This window comes from Marmota monax, unplaced genomic scaffold, assembly GCF_021218885.2.
Source record: "Marmota monax isolate L192 unplaced genomic scaffold, Marmota_monax_Labrador192_F-V1.1 WCK01_AAM20220418_F8-fsc00027, whole genome shotgun sequence".
NCBI classification, from domain to species: Eukaryota; Metazoa; Chordata; class Mammalia; order Rodentia; family Sciuridae; genus Marmota; species Marmota monax.
In genome coordinates, this window is record NW_026694617.1 from 10,186,388 (window position 1) to 10,212,232 (window position 25,845).

Below are 25,845 nucleotides of genomic sequence, written 5' to 3' on the forward strand. Positions count from 1 at the left end.
ATTCTTTTTGCAGTGCTGAGGATTGAACCTAGGGCCTCATGCCTGCTAGTCAAGTGCTTTACCACTGAGCTACATCCTCATCCCCTCATTATGTATTTTTGAATGGAAAAAAATAAACCACCTCTTTAAAACATTTAACGCTACTGGCCCTGAAATCACAGAATGGAATTGATGTTCTTTACACAGTTCCTGAAATGCAGAAATGGCACCCCCTCCAATTATCTTTGTAAGGAAGAAACTTCTCTAGTTCCCGCATTTAGGCCACTTAGGTATCTACTCAAGATGTTCCTCATCATGCTAATTCACTCAATAAATTGTACTTAAACCAGGATGTCAGGTATTGGGTCCAATGACATGGTCTCTCTTGAGGAAGCTCACAGAATAAAGAGAGCTGGAGGGAGGTTCTGATTTTCAGAGAAGCCACTAGTCATTAGCCAAAATATTTCTGGATCAGTAGCTATAACCTATCATCAACTTGACTCTCAAAAAATTACAATGTGGCTTTAGGACCGGGTACATGGTGTACACTCAATAAATGTTTGTTGGATAAAGCAGTGAATGGGACAGAATGGAAATTTCAATGGCTTTTGTTGCTCTACCCTATTGGATACTGAGAACAAGCAGCAACCATTATCAAAGCCTTTAATGTGAGTCTCCTTTGGGGTACCCACTGAGCTGATATGTCCACCTTGAGTGTTTGATAGCCTTTCAGAAATGTCTGGGGAGCAAGTGATACATCTCAGAAGCATTTCTTGTGTCTGAGTGAGACAGAGCTTTCTGGCACCACAGCTAAGTATATTCCTCTGGTCTTCAGAGTTGTCCCACAGACCTTTCTTTCTACAAAACACTGGGTTAACTAACCATCCAAAACTACCAGCTGCCAAAACATTCAGCTGCCTGTACCTTTGGCCCCAAAGAGTATCCTGCTAACTTCTATATTCTTCATTTCTGATAATCTCAAATTATTTTGTTTAAGATTTCTCTGAATGACTGGCTCATATTCTCGAGAGAAGGAATCTTGCCTTATAAATTCCCATAGGACTGGAACACAGTAGGTTTTTGCTGTTGTTGTTTTGGGTGTGTAGCCCAGTCCAAGGTTTTCACAAGAGCAAACGTGAGTCTGAAGAGAAGGATAAGAACATACCCTTATCTGTTCTAGAGTTCTCCAGACAACTATTACTTACTTCTCTTCCCTTCATTTTCACTTGGGACAGACAGTGCAGGAAACAAGACAAATAGAGAAAAGGAAATCACAGCACAATTTAAATGTGGTAGAATAGAATCCACCCTTTCGCTAAAAATAAAAGTATACATAAATGGTGGAAGAGCATAAACCAGACGGTCTCTTACCCATCCACTAAAGTCCCCTGGCATTTAAGACCTGGGGACTTAATAGGGGATTGGACAGTCAACTTGTTTGGTACCAACTCTGACTTAAAAAGACTATTCTTCTGGGAATTGAAGGAAAAGCAAGGAAAGAAAAAGAGGCAGAGAGATTTTCCAGCCACTCAATCCAGAGGGTAATCCAGAAGCCCTTAGGGTGGAAGGCAAAACGTCTCCCATCAAACCCACAATATATCCTGGGTTGCCAAGACAAAAGAGCCCTGTCAGTCTTTGGGTTGAATCAATCCCGAAGCGATTTGGAAGCTGGAACCAGAGGAAAGGTTATGACACCCCCTAGTCTGGACAGACTCTCCCGGAGCCGCGGGTCCAGAGCGCCCCCCGCCGAACCCGCAGTCAGCCAATAGGATCCTGAGGTTTCGGGATGATGAGATGCGGGGCCGCTACTGGGCCAATCAGGAGCCAGGCGCGGTCAGGGGGAGGGGATGAGAAGAGAAGCCGGGGGCGATGGAGACGCAGAGACATCAACATAAGTTTCACACCTTGGAATGTGAGGGACTTTCTCGCATCTCCAGCACATCTCCAACTCTGAGCAGGAGGGCCCCAAAGAACTTCTTCCACCTTCTCATACTGCAAGGGGCCTTGGGGCTTGTGAGATCCCTATCATTGTTGGCTGCCTTTTTATGCTCTCTGCAAGGAGGAAGAGGGCGACGAACAACGTGGTGCTGAGGAACTGACCTCCGGCCCTTCGAATCTCTGGAGAAGTGGGGCAGAAGAGGAGTGGTCGGGGCTGGGGGACTCCATGCGGGGGCCATGGACAGAGCGACACTCCTGGCGCTGCCCCGCCTGTGCGCACTGTGGGCAGTCCTGTTTGTGCTGTTCCCCTGCGGAGTCCAAGGAAACTGGATGTGAGTATGGGGGCAGCAGAGGTACCCGGGTTATGTGGTTAGAAAAGGTGCCCAACCCCCAGAACATTCAACTGAGGCCAGGAGAGGAGGGGCGGAGACCCTAGAGAGGGTGACCTAATTTTGGGGAAAACATCTGGGATTGGGGAGGAGGGCAGGGGAGCGGCTTACGCTAGGGGCGGCCGTGTCTTACAGGTGGTTGGGCATCGCCTCCTTTGGGGTTCCGGAGAAGCTGGGCTGCGCCAACTTGCCACTGAACAGCCGCCAGAAGGAGCTGTGCAAGAGGAAACCCTACCTGCTGCCCAGCATCCGCGAGGGCGCCCGGCTGGGCATTCAGGAGTGCAGGAGCCAGTTCAAACACGAGAGATGGAACTGCATGGTCGCCACCGCCAATGCCGCCGCCGCTGCCCCGCTCGGCACCAGCCCCCTCTTTGGCTACGAATTGACCAGCGGTGAGTCCAGGACCCTTGGGAATGGCAGGGAACACAAGGCGACAACTCCTCTGTCATTTACTTCAAATAAAGCAAATAATGTTAGAGTGGTCTCGTGGCTCTCTAAATCTTGAAAAAGGCTTTTAGTGCAGGGAACCGGGAGAGACAGAGGCCAGACTCCGGGTGCAGGTGCGATACTGGAGGAGGGGGGACTTCCCAGGTACAGAGCCGGGGCGCTAGGGGCAGTGGCTTTTCCTCCTTCCCGAGGCGCCACGCTAGAGTTGCAGAAAAACTCTTGACTCTCCTTCCCCGCCGACCCCCTCGGACCCCGAAGCGCCCCCCTACTTGAGTGACCAGCTGGAGAAACATGATGTCGGCAGCGGGGAATGCTGCAGCCGCATCTGCTTTGATTTAACCGGCTCTGCAGCTCACCGAGCCCTGGACAAGTGGCTAATCCAAGCGAAGCCCCACGTTTGTCGACTCCTCCGAGCACTGGGTGGACCGCAGGAGGAGGATTTTAAAGGGCCTGTCCCCGACCACTCGAAGCGCCGCTAACCTGAGCACCACTACGTTAGCTGTCTCCCCTGTTTTCCTTTCCTTCTCGCTCTCCCTTCCTCAGCGCACTCCCGCGACAGGGGACGCTGCAATAAAGTCAAGTTCTCTTTCCACGTGTGTAGTGTCTTGGTAAGGATAAAGGTGCAGAGAGCCAGGATTGTTCCTGGAATATTAATAGATTCAAAGAATTTTAGGATCGGGTCGCTGAAAGATGCATTGTCGTTTTTCGGGTTCATTTCCCTTCTCTCCCCACCTTTGACCCTTTCCCGCAGGGTCCACACACACTCTGTTGCCAAAGCAATGCTTTTCTGCCTTAAAGTTTTAGCTCGCGCACCCTTCTGAGGGAGCCCAGATCCCTGTAGGTGGGAGCTGGGGGAGAGAAGAAGAAGAAAGAAAAACAAAAAGTGTTTTTCACAGTTGCTGAAATGCAGAAGCTTTAGCTGTTGAAAAGGTTTCTTGGACAATGGGCGTGAAACTGTTTCTATTCCAATCTAAACATCTGGAAAGGAAAAAAAAAATGTCGCCCTGCTGAGTCCCTTCTAGTTCACCTTATTAATGTTTTAATAGAACTTTAATTTTCAAAGATTTTAGATCAAACTCTACTTTAGGACTGCTAAATACAACTATTTCATTATAGGATACTTTTTGGTAAGAACTTTTTTTTTTTTTTTTGCTAGTGACATTTCAATTATCTTACTTTTCATTACCTTTATAACTGTAAGAGTTGTACTATGTAAAATGTTAACTGTTTTTTATTACTATCAGGGATTTTTTAAAATCTAGTTTTTAGCATGAAAGTAAACTGTAACATTTATCTATTAATCATCTTGATCTTGGCTTAATTTTAATTTGCATTCTGAAGAATATTATTTACTCAAACAAAAATCATATTACATTTTTTCAGCATGTGTTTTGTGAGTGCAGCATATTTTAAATTTAAAAATATGTTTTCCTTTCCTTCTCTGATTTCCTGTGAGTATTTTAGATTCACAGAATCCATGCAAAGGAATTTAAATTTGACCTGTGTTATTGAACACTAAGCTTAAATATGATTTTAAGGTATGAAGATAATGTGTGGCATTACAATGTATGAAAGTCCCCTCAAGTGGGATACTGAAAATTAATGTTGCTGTTTTAAAGGCTGAAACAATAGAAATCTTCCTTTCTAAATACGTACACAGTAAGCATCCTTTATAAGCTATTGAAAAATTACTTGCCTGGTAAGAGGATGAGTGGGAGCCTTTGTTGTGAACATAAACAAAAAGTGACATGGCTTTCTAATTAGGCAATTTATGTTTTATTCTAGGCACTAAGGAGACAGCATTTATTTATGCTGTGATGGCGGCAGGCCTGGTGCACTCTGTGACCAGGTCATGCAGTGCAGGCAACATGACAGAATGTTCCTGTGATACCACCCTGCAGAATGGTGGCTCAGCAAGTGAAGGCTGGCACTGGGGAGGCTGTTCTGATGATGTTCAGTATGGCATGTGGTTCAGCAGAAAGTTCCTGGACTTCCCCATCAGAAACACCACTGGAAAAGAAAGCAAAGTACTGCTAACAATGAACCTACATAACAGTGAAGCTGGGAGGCAGGTATGTATAAGAAAATGAAATACAAATCCAGTATTTTTATGTAAATAACACTAGGATTACACTTCTGGATGAATCCATCTAAATGATTTAAACACTGAGCACTGACAGCACATAAACATACACATTTAAATATACACACATATATATATCCACAGGCACTCATATTCCTTAAAGAGTGTGTACTGACCACATTGATTCTATTAGGTTCTACATCTAATGTGAGTTGAATCTTGTAATAAAATGTATTAGTATATGTTGCACTCTGAAACATTAATTATGAAATAACCATTGTACAAGTACGTGTTGTATTACTGGCTCCACCCCCTTAGGAAGTTAATGGCAAAGCCAGAATAAGACTTATGGTATCTGCTTTTCTAATGGTACTGAATCAAATATTATTTTCCCAAATTTGAATTTTGATTATGTGTCTGTAAATCCAATATTTTTCTGTTCAGTGGTTCTGAAACATGCTGTCAGTTGTGTTCTTAATTTCTTGAACAAACATTCTTGGGAAGTAACAACTACTATCATATTTTTTGCAAAGCAAAGTTTTCTTTTTTAAATAAAATGGATATTTTGTTTTAAAGATATTTAGGTTTGTTTTTAAAAATCATAAATTCAGATAAGTATTAGGAAGTTATAGTTATATTAAATGTTTGGCTATTTTAAAACGTAGCTATATTCAAAGTAGATTGAGAGGAGGGAAATTTGAAGAACAATCACTTAATTAACTTCTTTTATAATTTCTGATTTTTTACTTTGTTTTCTTAAAATGTGTATATGTGTAGCTTAATTTAACTTAGGTATAATTATATTATTGAATATTGATTCAATAAAGTTTGAGTTCTACAACATAGTTGAATTAGTTGGCAATTCATAGTGACTTTTCTGGTTGTAACTTTTTTATGAGTATGTATTTTCTACATCATAATAAACTTTTTAAGACAGGACTATCCACACATCTTGTATATTATTGTAAATAAGCAATAACCTATAAAGGTCCCAGAGTAGCCATTGCAATCTACTACATTCTCCTGAAGTAAATTAAAGAAAGTTGAAGTATCTCTTAGGAATATTTAAAATATATGTTGCATTTGTTTTATATTTTTGGCAAGTAAATACTGGGACTCATTCAGAATGGTTGTGAGTTCTAGCCAATTTAGTTAACTGCCTTGGTTTAAAATACAAAAACCGCAAACTCAGTAAATTTAAACATTCAAATTTAAATTTTCAAGCAATTTTAATATTAATTTCAAAATAACAAAATAGTAAAAAAAATCAGTAGTTATATAAGCTTTCCATATTTTTATTTAAACAATTAAAAATTATTTTACCTCACTTAAATAACTCTTGCCTAATATGTAGTTATGTAGTACTCTTTCCCTTAAAATTTTTAGAAAATGTTGCTTCAATTTAAATATTATCCAATGAAGAAATACTTATAATTTCTAACATAGTAATATAAAAGATGGTAAATGTAAATAACATACGTTCTTTTAAACTCTAGAGTTAAACAAAAGAAAGCTATCAAGTTATATAAACTAAACATGTATTATAAAACAAGAAAACAATTAAATGAAAGTTTATTACCAACATAGAACTTATATCTTCTTTAGCCTTTCTTTAAATAATCTGGTAGTGATTTAAAAATTTTAACTGGAAAACCAAAACGTAGGAGCTCATGTTATGATTAGTTTTCTCAAATAAAGCAGTCTCTGAATTTATGAAAAGCCCTAAATCATTCTAAAATGCATTTTTCAAAGTAACATTATGCAACTATTTAGTTTTATTTTATCTCAACTATTTAGTTTTATTTTAAAATTAGATAGCAATAGTTTCCTCTGTAACTGTTAGTATTAAACTTTTATTTCCTTTCTGATTTTATTTTAAAAAAGAGCTATTCAACTTGGACTTTAATCCATTACTTATTAGCAAAAATCAATTTTCTCATAGTACATAGATTTTCTGCTATTATTCTGTCTAGGGAAAAAATAATTCAGCCTATGTGCATATATACTTTTTGTACAAATTTCAGAGTTTTCCCTATGGAAACTTTTTTTTTCACGTTATTCTAAATGGAATCTTAAAAATATTACAAAATATTTACCTGGTTATTTTGAAAGTGCTACACTGATGTTTTTGTTGGTCTTTCCCTCATGAGGTATTATAATTCAAAACATTTTGTATTTTTCTTTCCATTGGTAGCCAAAAAAAGAAAAAAAAAATCCCCCAAAAGAAAAACGAAACAAAACAAAAAACTCTCCAAGGAACAGGTTTCCAGGGTATTAGCTAACATGTAAGAGCAATCGACTCAATTTTCAATACTGGCAATTAGGATTTTAATCTACTAGGCATATTCGTCTGAGTGAAGTTCAAGGTCTGCATTCAATTGAGTTGATTTTTTTAGTCTCAAAATCCCAAACTCGAAATGTAGGAAAGCGTTCAGAAAAATGTGGGTACTGGCGCTTAGTAGTGCTATGAGCAGGATAGATGATTTTCTAACCGCTGACCTTAAATACTCTGATTCCCACTTGGTTTCTGACACCATTCCTAAAGTTATAACTCCAAGAATAATGTTGCCGAATAGTGATTGGCTAGCAGAATGATGTGATGTCTTCCAGGGGCAGAACTTCTGGGAATAATGTGACTTGGAATATTTATGGGTATTTCTTTTGGTGTGCTTAAAATATTTCCATTCTTACCATGTCCACCTCATAAACTTTTAAGTTTCTCTACCCCGTAATTTGTTTTATGATGAGTAACTCAACAAAGTGGGAAGGGCCAACCCCAAATTTTCATTGACCTGTTTCAGGAATATTTATAAGTAGTTGAACAACACGTAAGCGTTTTGCTTTTCAGCAGGTTCAAATATATTTTTGAACCAAAGGAGACAAAATGGATCAAAGGAGTAGGAATCCTACACCCACCCATCCAATCTCATGTCGCAGTTTTCATAAAAAACTTAAACAGATCATTTGATGATTGACGAAATGAAATGTTAAGTCACAAAATGTTCCACAACAATTTTCTGGCCATTCCTATAAAGTTTGAATAATGTACTATATTGGAAAACAATCTTCGCCTGCTGCATTACCTCTGAGTCCAAATTGTGGGACCAATCAGTCCTTAAACCACTTCTTAAGCTGTTTCTATTTTTACCTTAAGTACCAATGATACATCTTTCCTATTTCACTTCATTAGAAATTGATCAAACCAAAACTGACATGAGGAATACAGTATATTAAATGCCACCCTCCTAATTGCTCTCCCATGGTCTAAAAATGTTCCACCAAAATGTGCACATCTGTTTGCAATAGTTAACAAAACATTCCTCTGTTAATATCGTTATAAACCTTAACAATTCAACTAGAGTAGAGAAAGGAATTTTCTCATAACCACACACAACTCATTCGGTTTGCTATTCTCTTACTTTTCCCGTTACCAGAAAATGATGGAGCTATCACTGTAACTCAGAATGACTATTTAACGTTAATTAGGAACCTGAAAGGAAAAGATCTAGAATATACTTTTTAAAAATTTTTGCAGTGTTCATACAATCTCCTTAAATATACTTGCTTTATCCACTTTAATTTTTCTCTGTTCTACTAAAATTATCTTGCTGTGTATAAAGATCTTATATCACAAATCATCAACTTATGTAAGACAAGTGTTTGTGCTGTTTCTTTTTCTATAAAATTGGAATTTTAACAAAATACCTATTCACTAAATGCCTACTAGGTACAAAGCATTTCTTCCTATAAAAACTAAATGAAGTAAAACTATCTGTGAAAATGTGCTATGAGAAATGCTAAATTCTGTAGAGCTAACTTGTGTATGTTTATCTGCCCCCAAACTCTGAATTTCATAAAATTCTGAGTGTGATTATATGGGTTTATTTTAATTCACATTTGGACAAGGTCTACCCTTGAAGTATTATAAGGGTATAGTCATTCAAATTGCATGTCAAGTTATTGGAATTCTTCTCTTTGAAGTTCACTTATATACACAGATTCTAAGAAAAATATGTCATATAGATGATAAAAATATGATTTCTTATTGTTAGAACCACTTACAATTCAAAAGTAATGGAATAAAACTAAAAATAAAATGTTACTGGCAAATTATAAACTTCAGGTATTTAAAAGGGTTGGTTTTCTAGAGTAGAAAAATTCTCCCAAAACTCAGATAGAAATTCAGAGGTTGAAAAAATTGAATTTGAAAATCTCTTTTTATTTTTCAAACCTGGGAAGCACCATGTCATTTTTGTGGACTAATCTTGTTGTGGACAGGGCTAGAGTGAAAGAATTGGTGGATAGTCCAGCTGACTGAAGGTTTCCTAGTACCCCTGGCCCTGGGGCAGTCAGTTTTTTTGTTTATGAAGGTGATTTTTATTACATCCTCTGGTTCGGGTTACCAACCAAGGATGGATTAAAACTGCTTGAGTGAGCGGGACTAATTAGTCAATAAGTATTTGATGAGCATCTACTCTGTCCTCCGTGCTTTGCTGGTCGGCAACTCCTTCCATGATGTCTGAACCAGTTAATAATAGGACAAGTCAGCTCCTCCAGTCATGATCCAGAGGAAAAGCCAGCTTTAAATCACTAAGTGAGGACTATAAGGAATGTTGATCAGGCTTAAGCACATAATCATACTTTCTTAGGTTTTTGCCTTTCTTGGATAATTTGTTACTACCTAAGACTGACTGACCTCGTTTTCTCAAACCCTTCAGGCACTTAAAATCTGGACAAAGACAGACGGATCACATTAATTTGATCATTTCTTTGCCTAGTGGTGTCTTAATGAATTGAGGGTTTTGTGAATATCAAATGCCATAAATTAAACCAAGTAAGCCTTTGTGCCATATTTCATATATTTCTCTTATATCAGTGGAGGGCATATTTTGCCTTAGTTTAATAAGAAATAGATACATTAATTAGTTTTTCAGTTTCATGATTTCAAAAGGAGTATATGTGCCATATTCTATAAAGAACGGAGTTCAAATATTATTATGTTGATTATTTTTAAACACGACTAAGAAGTAACACACATTGTACAAATCAATATCATATGCTTTCACTGAAAGCTGAAAATTAATCTTAGTTGTTTGGAATATTCTGCATCACTAGATAGTACAGAAAACTTTCTTAATGTGTTAGAAAATGTAATTCCATAAATATGTCAATATTGGGTTTAATACAAACTAGCAAAGTATACACCCTTGTCATTTTATAGTTGTGATAAGAACTGCAAGCAGAATTTAAACTGTGCTGTTTTTTTTTTCCCCTTTCTTTGGTGAAATTACATACATAATTTCCAAGTAATTGAATGGCTGGATCCATTTTTCATTTTGCCCAGCATGTTGACAGAATGTCAACTCTACAGCTAGTGCTGACGATTTATTAATCTGCTCTGCCATCATCTGGGGATTGAAGGAAGCTATGCTGGCGAGCCTGGTATATAAGAGTTTAGAGTCCTAAATTTCTAAAATCTTTTATTGTTTTTGCATTATTAGGTCCATTGAAGCTTTTTATCTTAACTCTTACTGTAACTTGTTCTTCAGAAAAAGGAGACATTTAGAACTTAATATACACCCAACTCATGGGTTATTACAAATTTATGTGTCATCTCATTTAATTCCTCTCCATAAAGTGGAATTTCTGCATAAACGCCCCACTTAGAAATGAAAAATTACAAAAACATTATCCTTTTTCTGTTTTTGCTGTTAGGATAGTGCTACTGATCCACTAGGAATAGGACATATGCTTTGGATTAATTTTCCAGAAAAGAGGAAGGGTTTGCTGGAAGCATCCATACTCTATAGCTCATTCTCCTTTTGACCAACTTAACTTGATTAGTCAAGGTTTCTCATGTGTCCTGTGACCAGGGGATTCTCCCTATTCCTTCCCCACCCTACCCTACATTAACATATCTAACTTTTATAGTGGTCAAACCTAAGACTTTCAACTGGAACAATAGATGTCATCACTGGCTGCAGTTAGCATCATTTGAGCAGCTTGTGCCAACCAATTAAGTCATAATCTCAAGGGTTTGAGCAAGGTTTATTTGTAGAGTCCCCATTAATGTACTGTGCAAGTTGAGGGCATCTGCTTTATCAGTGCTTCTCAAACTTAAATGTGCATAAGAATCATATGGGGTCTTATTAAATTGGAGCTTTTGATTCTGTAGTTCTGGAGTAAGGCTTGAATTTCTCATATGGCATGCTGGGGCTGCTGGTCATGAATTACACTGTGAATAGCAATGTATTCACTGGTACCAAGAACATGCAGGCATTCATGAGCATCCTCCCACAAATTTGAGTAAGGGATTAGTAATAAAAATAATTTTCCTTTGGTATCTCTGATAATCTCTGACAACAATAGTCTGGCCTACTACTACTTTAAATGCAACTTGGATTTGCTCTGAAGATTGAGACATTTGGACAAAACTAAAAACATTTGAACCCTAAATAATCGTTAAAGATCCTTTAGTTTCAAAGCTGTCATTTTTTTTTGTTTGTTTGTTTAATAGGAGGAAACAGACCCAGAAAGTTAAGTAATTCAGTTAGCTGTGTTTCTGACATTTAAACACAATTACTGTTGGTTTCAGGCGGTCGCCAAGTTGATGTCAGTAGACTGCCGCTGCCATGGAGTTTCTGGTTCCTGTGCTGTGAAAACATGCTGGAAAACCATGTCTTCTTTTGAAAAGATTGGCCATTGGTTAAAGGATAAATATGAAAACAGTATCCAGGTATCAGACAAAATAAAGAGGAAAATGCGCAGGAGAGAAAAAGATCAGAGGAAAATACCAATCCGTAAGGATGACCTGCTCTATGTTAATAAGTCTCCCAACTACTGTGTGGAAGATAAAAAGCTGGGGATCCCAGGGACACAAGGCAGAGAATGCAATCGTACATCAGAGGGTGCAGATGGTTGCAACCTCCTGTGCTGTGGCCGAGGCTACAACACTCATGTGGTCAGGCACGTGGAGAGGTGTGAGTGCAAATTCATCTGGTGCTGTTATGTCCGCTGCAGAAGGTGTGAGAGCATGACTGACGTCCACACTTGTAAGTAACTGCTCTCTCCAGCCTCCTGCAAGACTCAGCAACAAACAATGGGGTTGCAGCCAAAGGGTACCTCTCCTGGTACAGTGCTGGCCAAGGTGACTCCTACACTCCCAGATCCTTGAGCCCCTCTGAGATTTCCTTTACCTGACTGACATCCAATTACACATTGATTATGGATTTCTTGGGATTTTGAAGTTGAGAAGGTTTGCATTCATCTGTGAGTGGTTTGGAGGTTGTATATTGACATACAAGGAAGATAAATCTGTTTCCTCAACAAGAAAGAACCCTCACACTGGAGACCTGGTCCATACTCAGGAAAAGATCCTCAACTATGGAACTCAGTTATGGAAATCAGTAATGGTGGGTGAACAGCAGTCTTTTTTTTTTTTTTTTTACAGACATCTCTATGGCAACCAGGAGTGGTAAACATGAATCTCATTTATTCTTAGTATTTTAATTGAAGAAATGTTACTAAGTGTTTGTGCATAGACAGACGTTGAAAAGTTAAACTGAGTGGTTGGTGCCTACTGACCCTTTCGTGTACTTCAAAAGAAGGGCAATAGAAAAAAAAAATCTTCATAAGTAACACAGTATCCCTAAAAAGTGTTCCTTGGAGACATTTAGTGACAAAGAGTCAAACTGTAAAAAAGTAAAATGTATTAATTGGATTTTAAGTGCCTTTTAACCAGGAGAATTTGTTTAGAAAAACCTCTATATGGTATACGACAATCTTTGATCTTGAGAGTCATAATTTTATTATAGACCAGTTTCCTCTGTTAACAACTCGGCACAGAGATCCTGGGAGAGGGAGAATCTGAAAACAGGTGGGAATACAGCATAGGTAAAAATATAAAGGGCTCTCATATATTACAATGAAAAGCACCCTTTAAATGTGTAAAGTCAGTATTTTGTATAGTATTTTGCTAACAGAGTTTTATATTTTGTAAATATGGTATTTAAGTTATATGACATATTAAAATGTAAGACATTTATTGCCAAAGCCTAAGAGCTGAGGCAATAAGATTATCTCAGAATTAAGATTAGCCTGTTTCTTTTCATACTATTATTTCTGATTATTTTTAACATTGAAAAAGAAGGTAATGGAATAATTAGTTATATGGATGTGTATTTCTTGCCAAAATGACAGTTTTATACGTTATAGATTAAAATATGTTGCAAAATATTGGGGATTGTGTTATTTCAGTAGTCAGATTAATTGAATTCTCTTTTCACATTAGTTATGTTTAATTTGTAAGGTTATTATAATAAATTATATAGCAAGTCTTAACTCGATAAAAGAATCTAAGTCAGAGTAATGATCAATTTGCAGATTTGATATCCTGGATATTTATTATATTGTATGTAATGCTGCATTTCCATTTGAATTTTTGAGTGGTCTTTCTTGATTTAATATCCATGCATGTATTTTCATTATATTTTACAAAGTTCCTGGTGAAAATTACAGGGATGTATTTAAAATTGTATTTTAATATAAATGCTTATGGTTTTATGCATTGTTAAATATTTCAGTATTATATAGAAAAAAGTTTTCTAAGTTCAGAATGGATAAAGAAAGAATATTCTCTTCCCTATGAATAAGATAAAGAAATGTTTCCCTGACCCAGAGTTTTCATTCTATTTCCTTTTAATTTCATTTACCAAGGCAGAGCAATTATTTATGAAAAAGAGAACACTCATGGAAAATGTCTGAGTTCTAGTATTAAAATCAAGACTGAACATGTACCAGGCATGGTGGTACATGCTTATAATCCCAGCAACTTGAGAGGCTGAGGCAGGGGGATCGTGAATTCAAGCCAGTCTCAGCAACTTAGTGAAGCTCTGAGAAACTTAAGGAGACCCTGTCTCAAAACAAAAAATAAAATGGGCTGTAGATATGGCTCAGTGGTTAAGCACATCTGGGTTCACCCGGGTACCCTCCCACCACCACCCCACCAAAAGAAGAGGAAGACTATAATTTTTAATAACTACCAATTCTTCTTTTAACTAGAAAACTTTTCATAATATGAATACCTGATTACCCAGCCATTACTCTAAAAACCTGATGCTAACTCAGGCTCTCCTCTATGTGCTAAGCAAGAACAGCTCCAACTCCCAAGCTGTATCTTTGGGTTCTTCTTTTCCTTCTCATCCTTGGCACTTCCATGAAGTCATCCTCGAGTTTCTCTTCTCTTACTGGCTGACAGCCTGGTGTTGGCCCACTTCCTTCCCACACCCAGTCGGTGGTTATAGCACCACTGTGCCCTTAGGAACACCATTCTGAGGGCAAAGGTTCTTATCTTGTCTAGGCTATTTTGCTTGCCTTAGTTATGACTCTATTTTGATAACAGAAAACAACCCAGACTGATTTAAATATTAAAGGAAAACTTCAGAATTTTAACAGGTTTAGGTGAAGCTTGATCCATAAACTCACACTGAGGCTCAGGTCTCTCCATCACTTGAGGCTGACTTCAGATGCCACAATGTGTGGTAACCCCCAAGCCCTCCCCTCCCACCCATAGCAGCTCCAGGTTCTCTGCTTTTCTTAGCAACAGGGATGCTCACATTTTCCCAATACTTGTTCTAAGGAGAGAGGTCTCATTCTAAGGAAAGGCGGAGGTTCTTTTCTAAAAGTAATCTCACCTGGAAGAGAACAGAAATTTCTCTTTCCTGGAAGCCCCAGCAAAGGTCGAATGTCATTGGCCCTTATTGGTTAAATGTACCCATCTCAGAGCCAATCATAATGACCACTGGGGGGATGGAGTTAGGAAATAGGTACATGGATCTGTCTGACGGCCCTTGCCTGGAAGTAGCAGTGGGTTTCATGCAAACTAAAATGACATAGAACAGAGAGGGGGTGAATTCATAGAGGAAAACCAAGGTGTTATGCACCAGTAAAGGGTGCCTGCATGCTGGCCAGCAAGTCATTACATGTCCCAGTTCTAGTGATGTGTTCACAGGACAGCTTCTTTCATCACAGAATTCACATCCAGACAAAGCAAGTCCAAAACTCTGTGGGTTATGTATGTGGGTACAAAGTGTCTTGATTTATTTAAAAGCCCTGTATAGTGTTAAAAGGGGGAGAGGGGTGTTCTAGTGTTTTTTTCAGTTTAATAGTTCAATGTTTTTATTAATTTGGAATTGCCTAATAGAAACTATGGTTCATCTTAAAATAAAATCAAGAATATCGTGTTTAATGGCCTTATTTGTAACCTCTGGATAAGGAAATTGACTAATAACAACATTTCTGATTTGCAGTACCTTTACACAACATTAATAACACATTAAATCTTTTTAATATAAACTGCATTATTTCCTTATCCCAAATTGGATGATAGCTATCTTATATTTTAAGGAGCTATGATAGTCATACAAAGAATAACAAGGAAATTTTTATTATGAATGTTCAGATGCTATGACCTTATGATTTTGCATCTTTGGAAACGTGATAGTCACAGTAAATATTTTCAAAGCACTTTAATTTTCTGAAATACTATCAGAAAAAAAAGAGATATTGTCTTTGATTTTACTTAGTTTAAAATGTGGAAGCAGAAAAGCTCATCAAAATATTGACTTAGAGGCCCTTTGGGAGTTGCTGATAATTTTTTTTTGCATCAGCTCCCACAGGTCGCCAAACACCAAGAAATTAAACCAACCACTTGGAGCCAGTTAGTTGTTTAGAACATTATGATCCACTTGGCTGAATAGATGGAAGAAAAAATTCAAATCCCATTCCCAGGAACCATGATAGTCCCTTAGGTGAACCCTTCCTTAGGACAGTGAGCTAAGATGCCTGGATTCTTTTCTATTTCAGTTTTACCATAGATAAGAGTGATGTCACACTCTTCTTGGAGGAGGAGGATGGCATGTGGCATAGCACAAAAGGAGACATGGTGGTATACCAGGGAGGGACTCATTTCCTTTGAAAGAGAATATTAACAAACACTTCACACTCCCTGTAAACTGAGTATTGATCTAATTATACATATACACATATAAATATATATGTATAATATATATTTATTATACACATGTATGTACATATATACATTATATACATTTATATATAATTAATTAAATATATATATGTATATTATATATATTTAATTCCCACAACAGCCACATAAAGTATGTATCATTCTGTGGCCCTCATTTAAACTATACCTGCAAAAGGTCAAGTAACCAGCCTTTCACAGAATAACTAGCTTTGGCATCCATGCCCTAGCCAGTACTAAGTTATTATTGTACTAAAATATCAAAATTGTCAGTAAACTATAATTACAGTTTGGGTATTTGTGAATATAATGACAATTCTAGTATTTTTTTCATAGTTTGGTTATGTAAACTTGGTTGAGGGTGTGAAGTGATTGGAAAACTGAGAATGGAGGTAGGCTGTGAAATTATAATTAAAATTCACTGTTTCTTGATGTCTAAACTCAAGAGTCATTTGAGCAGATTTGTACTGTAGATCCCAATGGGGCTAACAGTTGAATTATCCAAGAATCTAACAATTGTTCTAAAAATAAATGACTAAAGATCACACTAACTAGGTTTGACATAAAATAAATACTTACATCCTTTTTATTGTTGTGCTTATAGTCAGTTGTTACATAAGTGTTATTTTTAATAGATGGATGAAATTTACCATTTGTAGTGGTTTATACTCACATCCAAAGAAAAACCACTAGAGGTGGTTTGCAACAGATTAAAACCTTTTGAAACAAAATCTGCTAGAAAAAGCAATCTCTTCCCTTGTCATTATAAAGGGAAAGTAATAATACATGTGGAACAAGTCAACACAAACTAAACTTTCATATGTGACTTTTTAATTTGCAGAATAAGTGAAAGCACTTGATTGGTAAGAACAGGAAAGTCAGAAAGTCTGGAGGATACTGTACTGCCTTTTATTGTTAAATGGCCATTCTAGCCATTAGAGTGGCTCACCTCTACCGGCCCAAAAGCCTTCCCTTCTATATTTTAGTAATGAGCTAATACTCATGGTCATAATCTATAACCACTTGCCCCTGTGTAGCCAGAAAAGGAAGGGCAGCCTCTTCTTGTTGCTACTAATTACTCTTTGCTATTACCATATTAAACTACACATTCAAATATACTTAATCTCTTTCTCAACCAAGGAAATGTGTCAGTATACAAAATGTATATCAATGGTTACCTGTTTATTCCTGGTATATAATCCTCACTTTTCATTAGTCCTATTCACTGTCATTTCTTTATCTTAAACTCTCTGGCAAATAAATAATTTTTGCTCCTCTCAAGCTCTATGAAAGGCAAAAAGTAACATATGGTAAAAGAGCAATTTGGAAAAACTGAAGAAGTCAATGGGATGCATCCTAACATGCATATCAATTTAACCTCTATTAAATTGGTACAGGGTAAGTAATTTTTACAAACTGAAAGGTAAACCTCACTATTTATGTAAGAAATTATCAGCTTTAAGATTTTTCCCCCAAGTCCTCAACGTAATACTTCTTGAGAAACTATACTTAAAATTTCTTGACTAAGATATAGGAAAAACAATCTCAAAATTCCAGTTGCCACAACTCGTCACTGTGCCCAAATCCAACACACCCAGGGCTTTAGAACCAAAGGAACACTATTCCAGAGTATTTCCATAATGGAATGTTAACACTGCCTTCTAAGATACTTTATTAACAATTCCATTGGTTTTTCAATCTTATTCTGGTCAAGTATCAGATTTCTATAGAAGTCTGGAGCAAGTCCTCTCCCTAAGGGAGAAGAGAAAGCAATTTAGGGCAGGGCACATTCCCAGGTAATCAGCAGGCAAGACTCGGCCCAGAGCTCATTCCCAGCATCTCAGGAAATACTAGTTAATACCCTTCCACTTTCCATCCTGGGCCTCCCCAACAATCAGGGATTACTGCTTTCTCCATGAACTGAACATATTTCTAATGATAGCCCCCAGCATTATTTGCTTCTAAACCTTTCTTCTGATCAGAGCTTGGACTCCATGACATTCTCATTGGAGTTCATTCTGGTTCTTATCAAATAAAACAAAGTATTTCTCCAATCAGGCCTCTGATGCACAGAGGTATACATAAACTAAACAGCTTTTGGAACTGAAATTGAAAGTAATTTAAAAGATTTCTATGTTCTTATCAACATCTGACATGATAAAATGCAAAATTTGCGTTAAGTTTTAGGATAAGAGAACTCAGGCTCATTCACACTCTCAGGGCTGAGCATTACCCTCCTCTGTTGGAGGACTATATTTACAGAAAACAAACATAGACTTCCAACTTGTCCAGTTTATTCCATTATTCACTGAGAAGGCTACGCTCTGGAAGGGGATTCATTGGTGCCAAGACTGAGTTGAGTTCGTTCATCCCACCATGACACTTCCAAGCTCTAGCAGCAGTAGCAGGCATCATGGAAAACATGAAAGTCAAACATTAAGATTTCAAATAGACTTTGCTGTAAAAGGAATGTTTTGATCCCAAAAGGTAAAAATGTGAAAATTCCCATTCAAGGCTGACTTGTTAACTTTTTTTGGTCTATAATGTTACTAGCCTGCAAGAGACAGCTTATTGCAATTGTAAAACTAGCAGTTGCATTTATTGAGTACTTGGTGTCAGGTGCTTTGTAGGAACCACACACACACTAATATCATTACTGTTTCACAGGCGTGGGAACTTTCTCAAGATCACTGTCATAACTGGTGGAAACAAAGAAGCTTATGCAGGCAGGTCTGTGTTCCTAATCAGTACACTATACTGTCTCACCACAGAATTCCCTTCTCTTTAAGGTTTTAGCCTCCTTTTCTCTATGGCTACCAAGGTAAACAAATATGGGCCAACGGTTATGGAGCATTATAAACTTGCAGGTACATAAATTAGATTTTCTCTGACAAAAGGGAACAGCTTTTATAAATTTAGCCTTGTTCTTTCAAAATTCAGTGCACTCTAGGTCAGCATGATTTATGCACAGCTGAACAGTGATTTCAGTAATGGCACCAAGTTGTATGTGTGAACTAGCTGTATTGGGAAGATTGTGTTCTCCATGCTAGTAAACTGCCCATGGGACAAATCCAAGAGAAACATCTCCTTTGTCTCTAACCTAAGGGTTGGCCAATCTCTTTTCCTTCTGACCACCCACAGAAGAGACACCCAAATGTTCAGTGGATTGAAGCAAGACTGTAGTAGAGGAAGGCCTCTTGGATTCTCTGGAGGGGCTTTCATCTTGCTGTTGGCTCCCCTCACGCCACCTAGCAACAGCAGACTGTCAGGCTCTGGCCAGGCCCATTTGCTCTATACTCTCATCTAGCCTTGATTAAACTAGAACCTCAAGAAAGGGAATTGCAACAAAGCAAGTTATAGGAGAGGATCAAAGCCTAAGTAAACAAAGGAGCCTAAGATGGGTGGAAATTGACTAAAGAATGACATGTGACAATCAAGAAACAAGTATATGATAGAAAAGTAGTCTTGGCAAGAGATGGGAAAGGCATCCTCATTAGGAATGCTTTACAAAAAGTGAAATCTGTTCCTTTATTCTAAATCTCTAAATTTACACGTCTTTTACTGCTATTCAAAAGGTTGTATTTACTGAGAAGTGGCAAATCCTCTACCAAATCAACAAATAATTTTCCCCTTTCATATACATTTCAAAAAAGTCTTCCAAATGAATTTCTACTTTTAACCATCTGCTCACTGAACACAGAATACTTCTCATTCTTTCATTTAAAAAGCAGGTAGTAGGCCCGGCATGGTGGTAATCCCAGCGGCTCTCAAGGCTGAGGAAGGAGGATCTTGAGTTCAAAGCAAACCTCAGCAAAAGCAATGCACTAAGCAACTCAGTGAGACCCTGTCTCTAAATACAATACAATATAGGGCTGGGGATGTGGCTCAGTGATTGAGTGCCCCTGAGTTCAATACCCGGTAACCCCCCCCCCCCAACACCCCTCAAAAAAAGGTAGGTAGTGGGGAGGATCAAACAGAATAAAATTATATTTTTTGGTCAAATTATTTATAATCTGTGTAAACTTTAAAAGTATAAAGTAAAATTCAGGCTAAATGAATTTTCAGCTACCATAAAATTATAAAATATTAGCTGATTAATTGAAAAACAAATACAATATAGAAATCACAATGATCAATTTCACTTTAATCAAATTAAAGTCAGGAATATGAAGACTGGCTCGATTTTTCTTTAATTTTCCAAATATTACTTATTTTCTACTTTTTTTACTCTATTTTAACATTCATATAATAATACATTTGTTCTAGGAAAGCATCTGTGGTTACAAATAAAAAATATGCATCCACAAGCCCTTAAATACCATGTAAACTACTGGAATGTCAACATCAAATTTCTACTTTAATAAAGAAAATTATTAATGTTAAATGAGCATTGTTTCGCTTATAATGCTGACTTTAAAGAGATCTGGAAATAAAATATAGTAAAATTATTGCTTCCAAAGTTAAGTTGGCACAATCTATACAAGATAGAATTCAAACAAAAACATACTGCACCAAAGCAGTTAGTTACATAACTAATCCTAACCCCATCTCTCGACATCTCAATGCACCTGCAAATGCCATCCTTCTACAATCTTTAAAATCAAAGGGGTGTCCTGGCATCTAGATATATAAATTCTATATATGTTATGATATATCCTCTGCTTTTTAACCATAGCACTGATTTAATTTATTTGCATGTTAAACAGTACAATAAATACTTAAAAAAATCTCAATTGAAGTCTCATAGTATATTACTTTGCCAGATAATAAAAAAATTCATGTGTAAACCAAGATGTATTTATTTTCATTATTTAAAAAAAATGTAACATTTATTGTACAATCCCTGGAACTGTAAAATAGCTATTCTTTTAATTTACAGAATCAAGGGAAGTATTTTAAATGTCAAAATATACATGCTGCATGTGATTGAATATATAAGCACCAAAAATCTAAAAAGTTTACAAAAATTGTTTAAACATATAAGGTGCATTACATTCAGTTTAAGGGAAGAAACTGTGCCCCAAAGGTTATTAATATTTATGAAATATCTGAAAGGCATCCAACTTACAGCAAAATAACAAATACTGCTTATAGGTTATTTTTATACAAGCCATTTAGGTTCAAAATTTTAGGGCTGCCTTATACTGTGAAAGGCAGTTTGGATTATTAAATTTGTTTATGTTCCAGCTTAAGATACTTCATATATAATAGGAATTTAATGTCCTAGAAAAACTAAAGCAAAATAAAACAAAACTAAGTAATTTTGTAAACATCTTAAGGAAAAAGTTAGATCTCTTATTTTCTATATAGAATTGGGAATGAAGTCATTTTGGGTCAAATAAAATTATTTAAAAAATGTCTACTCAGTAATTGGACTTTTCTAAATATGCCACTAAAGCTTTGGGCAATAATTGCCATTAAGAAGTTAGATGAAGTAAATAGAAAATTAATTTATCAGCTTATAAATCAAGTGTCATGATATTAAAGCATAGCTCTCTTCAAATCACTTAGTCAATGCCAATAACAAATAAGGAAAATATATACCTGTATTGCTCTAAATATACTGTTTTTAGTTGTCCTAAATACCTGATTAGGTCAGGGAGGGGACTTGGCCTGGTTCTCCAACTCTGTGGAGTTTCCACCTCTAGCTTCATTTTAAATAGCTTATACAAGATCAAATTATTGACACCACTACCACAGAATTCAGAAGCTGTAGTCCTAAAGGACACCTACATTTATATATTGACTTTTTGCTGTGTGCATTAAAGAATTTGTTGTGCTTTTCACAAATCTGACATAAGTTTTTGTATCCAACATTTTATTTCTTGGTTTCTTTGGAAGGGAAAATAAAGAAAAGAGGTACATCAGGAAAAATGGACTATAAGGTGACATTACACATATGACTAGCTAAATCTCTTTTGACTTTAAAAGATAATGTCATCACAAGGCCAGATATATATCTATACATATATTTATAAACAAAATCTCCTCCATAAAAGCCATATTATTCCATGACTGATTTTCACAGCAACCTTATATATCAATGTTTTCACAATCTGATCAGTAATCCACTGAGTATGCTTTTAGAATTGATGTATGTCATTACCATAGCGGTCTAAACATTTGTACTTTTAAGGAAATGTGCTTAAAAATGGTTCAGTGATTTGCCCATTAGGACTATTTACAAAGATAGCTATTTACGTTAGCAATAAATAATCCTGATATCAAAAGAGATAATGCTCATGCACACACCAAGATGGATGCATGCTCTTAAAATATTTACACGTAGTTTCTTCTTTATGAGTCTCCCATTAATATCGAAAGTGCGCTTCCTTCTGTTTTCTCCATATTTTCTTCAGTCTTGTTTCTGGGGGATGCATCCTTCCATTTCTACGACTTCAGGCCATCCTTCATATTTATTTGTATCCTTATTGTTCTTTATGTGCTATTGGAACACAGTAATAATATACAGTTTAAAAAACCTTTGTGTCCTGACTTTCAAAAAACATAACTCTACTCACTCATTTCAGTAACACGCATGTCAACAATGAAGTCATATAAATTACTGACCAAGATAGTAAATGAGCAACCCCTGGGGTCTGACACATCCGTGGCCAACCTTCAAAACACAGCTAAAACAAAACACTGAAGACGTTTTTACAGGATCATGTGTCAGTCAAAAAGTAAAGTTTACATTCTATTAAGTTCTGTAGTATTTCCAAACTTAACTGACTCTAATAGCTAAAGCTTAATTAAAATACTTAATAACTAATGCTTCCTAAAAGGCTTCAAAGTAATCCTATTCCAATGCACTGTTATGTAAGGGAAAAAAAATACAGAATTTGTTTTTGAATTTTGAAATTTAAAAAGTGTCATGGTTATTTCAAATAGCTAGTTATTAAAAATTTAATGAAAAATATCTGAATATATTTAATAGCTGCTTTATCTAATTTTTAATAACCGGATGGGAATATATACTGGAAAGTTTTACACACTTTGCTTTTGAAGCAAAACTTCACTGATTATGAAGTTCTAAGATACTAACCTGTTCAAAAGGACTTTTTGTCTTAATGCCCTTCCCACCACAGAAGACCCAGTTGTCTCTAAAACCAAGAGTATTAATAGACGTGCTTCCTAATTCAGAAATAAGCCGCCGTGCCTCATCATTGAGTCTTAAGGAAAAAGAAAACAACAGTAAACACAGGACACTGCACTTAGCACTGATTCATCCATAACAGTCGATAAGCATGAAGTAAAATGAAAACACGTGAACTTAAATAAGAAAATGTAAAAAACAGAAAAGTTTTCACAGAATATTTCTATTTAAATTCTTTAGTGGAAAAGAACATGAATTCTAGCAATTAATAATGTTAATTTATTCTATTAGGAAGTAAATAAGTTTTAGTAGATGCCTATCCAGGTTAATCCAAGGTCTTAAGCAACCAATATCTTTGTAAAATTAATTAGCACTTCGATTCTCCACTAAACCCTTAATAAATTATATGGGAATGGAATAAAGGTAAATGTTGATAGAAATCTGGAAGTTTTCACAGTGTTTTATTTTAAGACAAAGCAAATTTTGAAAACAGCAGTACAAATGTTATTTCAGCTATGTAAAAAAAACAAAAATATTAACTGCCAGAAAGAGGAGGGGCAGTAGCCAGCTAGCCACTATGGAAATTACTAGTTAAAATTATGGGGGTGGGGGGTAGGTTATAATTCTAACATTGAGAGATTTCCTTTCCCTTGTCTCTCAAAGGGGAGAAGAAACTCAAATAAATGCTAGGTGTATAACTACAAACAGAACAAAAATATACTTAAGGGTCACCTGTACAGGTTATTTGATATGAAGTCCTATAGCATATGGCCCCATAAGCAGCTCATCTAGCGCAAGTGTATATGAGAGTCCCGAAGTCCCACCATCTAGGGCAATTTGAAAGGTGTGTTCTGCTAAAATGTGGGGCAGGGTGTTTCATATTTGCAAATTCCAGTGTTTCAAAAAACATACTGTGCTAGTATCTGTTAGCTTTTCTTAGTATATTAATGAAAGAAACCAGGTATAGCGCTCATTTAACTAAAGATAAAAGGGATGATTTATATTTTGAAATCATAAAACAGGAAAGAACTACAAATATAACAGCTTTTATAACTTATGCAAACCACATCCATGGAGCAATGGAATGATTCTGACCACGGCACAGGCACTGTTATCCACCTGAAGGAGTCTACTAGAAGAAGTGAAAAAATGAGGGACAGCACCTGGAATATTTAGCCTTTCAGACTCAACTCTATATCAAGTGATATATTATAACCGTGAACCAAAAAGATGTGAAATGTCTTTAGTATAAAAAGAACCAGTGACATCTTAGACTCTGGAGAAGAAACATTCATATGGAGTACATACAGGGGCTCTCTCACTTTCTCCTCAAGTTTTGTTTCCTGTGACCATCCTTACATGAATTAGGTATCACTCTCCATTTGTTTGCTCCCTTAATAAACAATTTGTGTATTAGAGAGTATTACCTGAACTCTGTTTTCTCATTTCCAAATAGCGTAGAACATATGTTATGGATCTGGAAGACTAAAATTCCACTCATACAGTTTATGTAGATGTTCTATTTTCTGGCTACTTTCTCAAAACTTTCCACTTGTGACACTAGTAGATGAATTTTGCTGCCATAGCATGAATAAATAGTACTGAAATGCAGAGGGTACATTATAGTAGGTACTCTGGGCAAAGAGCCCTAGACTCCATTCACATTTACACCTCAGAAGGATTACAAATTGCCATCTCACAGACATTTAGGGCTGCTCATAAACAGTTGAAATTATAAATGTTAAATTCACAAATGGTGATTGCTTTATATACAAAAACTGTCCCCAAAGTAGGTGGCCATCCAAACACAGGTCTGGTCTCTGAAAAAAGTAAGTAAAATTTTTCTTGGCTAAGCATTTGCAGCAACTAAGAAACAAATTGAAGGGCAATTAGTCATTGTTACTTCTGTAACCAGTTATTTTCACAATTTCATAAGTTATCATTATAATCTGTACAAATGAATTTAGCATGAGATAAAGAAATGTGAAGATTTAGCTTTATGTTTTCACTCCAGTGATCTCTTTCCTTATATTTCCATGAGACCGTCCAGAGTTCCCATTCTTCAAGAGAGTATTAGTATAGCAGACCTGAGGTTTCCATTATTAGAAAGGCCTGATATCTGGATTGGTCTTGGCTGGCATCTGGAGGAGGAGGGCTCCCATCCTTTTCAAAACTAAAGAGAATGATTTCTTATGCCTGTGTGCACAAATGATGTAGTTTATGCTCAATGTCCACTCTTGTCTTGGTGTCTGGGTTTTGGGAATGCCTTAGGTAGATGGTGCCTACATGACAAATCTCAGGTAAAAACCCCAGGTCACTGAGGTGGAAATGGGGACCAAGACAGTGTCTGGTTTTGCTTCAGTCCTTGCTGATAAAGGAAGTACATATGACAATCCTGCAGTCCCACTATTGAGCCAAGCCAATGTCTCCTTTTTTTGAAGTTCAGAAAGCAATAAGAACTGCTATTCTGGGCTCAATTCTGATTAATGAGAAAGAACAAGTAGGAAAATAGAAGTGCTATGAACTTCACCATACTACCTTAATAGACTGAAGAACAGATGCTAGGCATTGGGGGCCATCTAGCCCAGACTTGAAAGAGAGTTTGTTACAGAAAGTTCAGGTTGGAAATGCCTATGAAGGAAAACACACACACACACACACACACACCCCAAATAACCCTAATAATTTTCACCATATAATGAGGGTATTGTGATGGGTTCAAACTGAAAAAAAAAAAAAGTCACAGTTTTAAAAATACGAGGCAAAACACATTACTGAGAACAAAGCTTTTTTTTTTTTTTATTATTATTTTTTAGTTGTAGTTGGACACAATACCTTTATTTTATTGATTTATTGTGGTGCCGAGGAT

The 25,845-nt window shown here is 36.5% G+C and overlaps 2 protein-coding genes across 4 annotated transcripts in view; one reads left to right on the forward strand and one right to left on the reverse strand.

Moving 5' to 3' along the window:
• Positions 1–1,830: 1,830 nt before the first annotated feature.
• On the forward strand, positions 1,831–14,411 carry Wnt16 (Wnt family member 16). Its single transcript, XM_046422535.2, has 4 exons — positions 1,831–2,249; positions 2,442–2,698; positions 4,539–4,825; positions 11,432–14,411. The coding sequence occupies exons 1-4, from the start codon at positions 2,155–2,157 to the stop codon at positions 11,894–11,896; spliced, it is 1,104 nt and encodes a 367-aa protein (XP_046278491.1). The 5' UTR covers positions 1,831–2,154; the 3' UTR covers positions 11,897–14,411.
• A 5,592-nt stretch (positions 14,412–20,003) lies between these two features.
• Fam3c (FAM3 metabolism regulating signaling molecule C) overlaps positions 20,004–25,845 on the reverse strand; it is a 45,207-nt gene continuing 39,365 nt past the window's right edge. For all 3 annotated transcript variants that reach the window (XM_046422429.2, XM_046422430.2, XM_046422431.2), the window contains 2 exons: positions 22,926–23,052; positions 20,004–22,325 (listed from right to left, as the gene is read on the reverse strand). In XM_046422429.2, the coding sequence (XP_046278385.1) occupies positions 22,236–22,325; positions 22,926–23,052 (217 nt within the window). In that variant the 3' untranslated portion in view covers positions 20,004–22,235. The remainder of the gene's footprint in view (positions 22,326–22,925; positions 23,053–25,845) is intronic.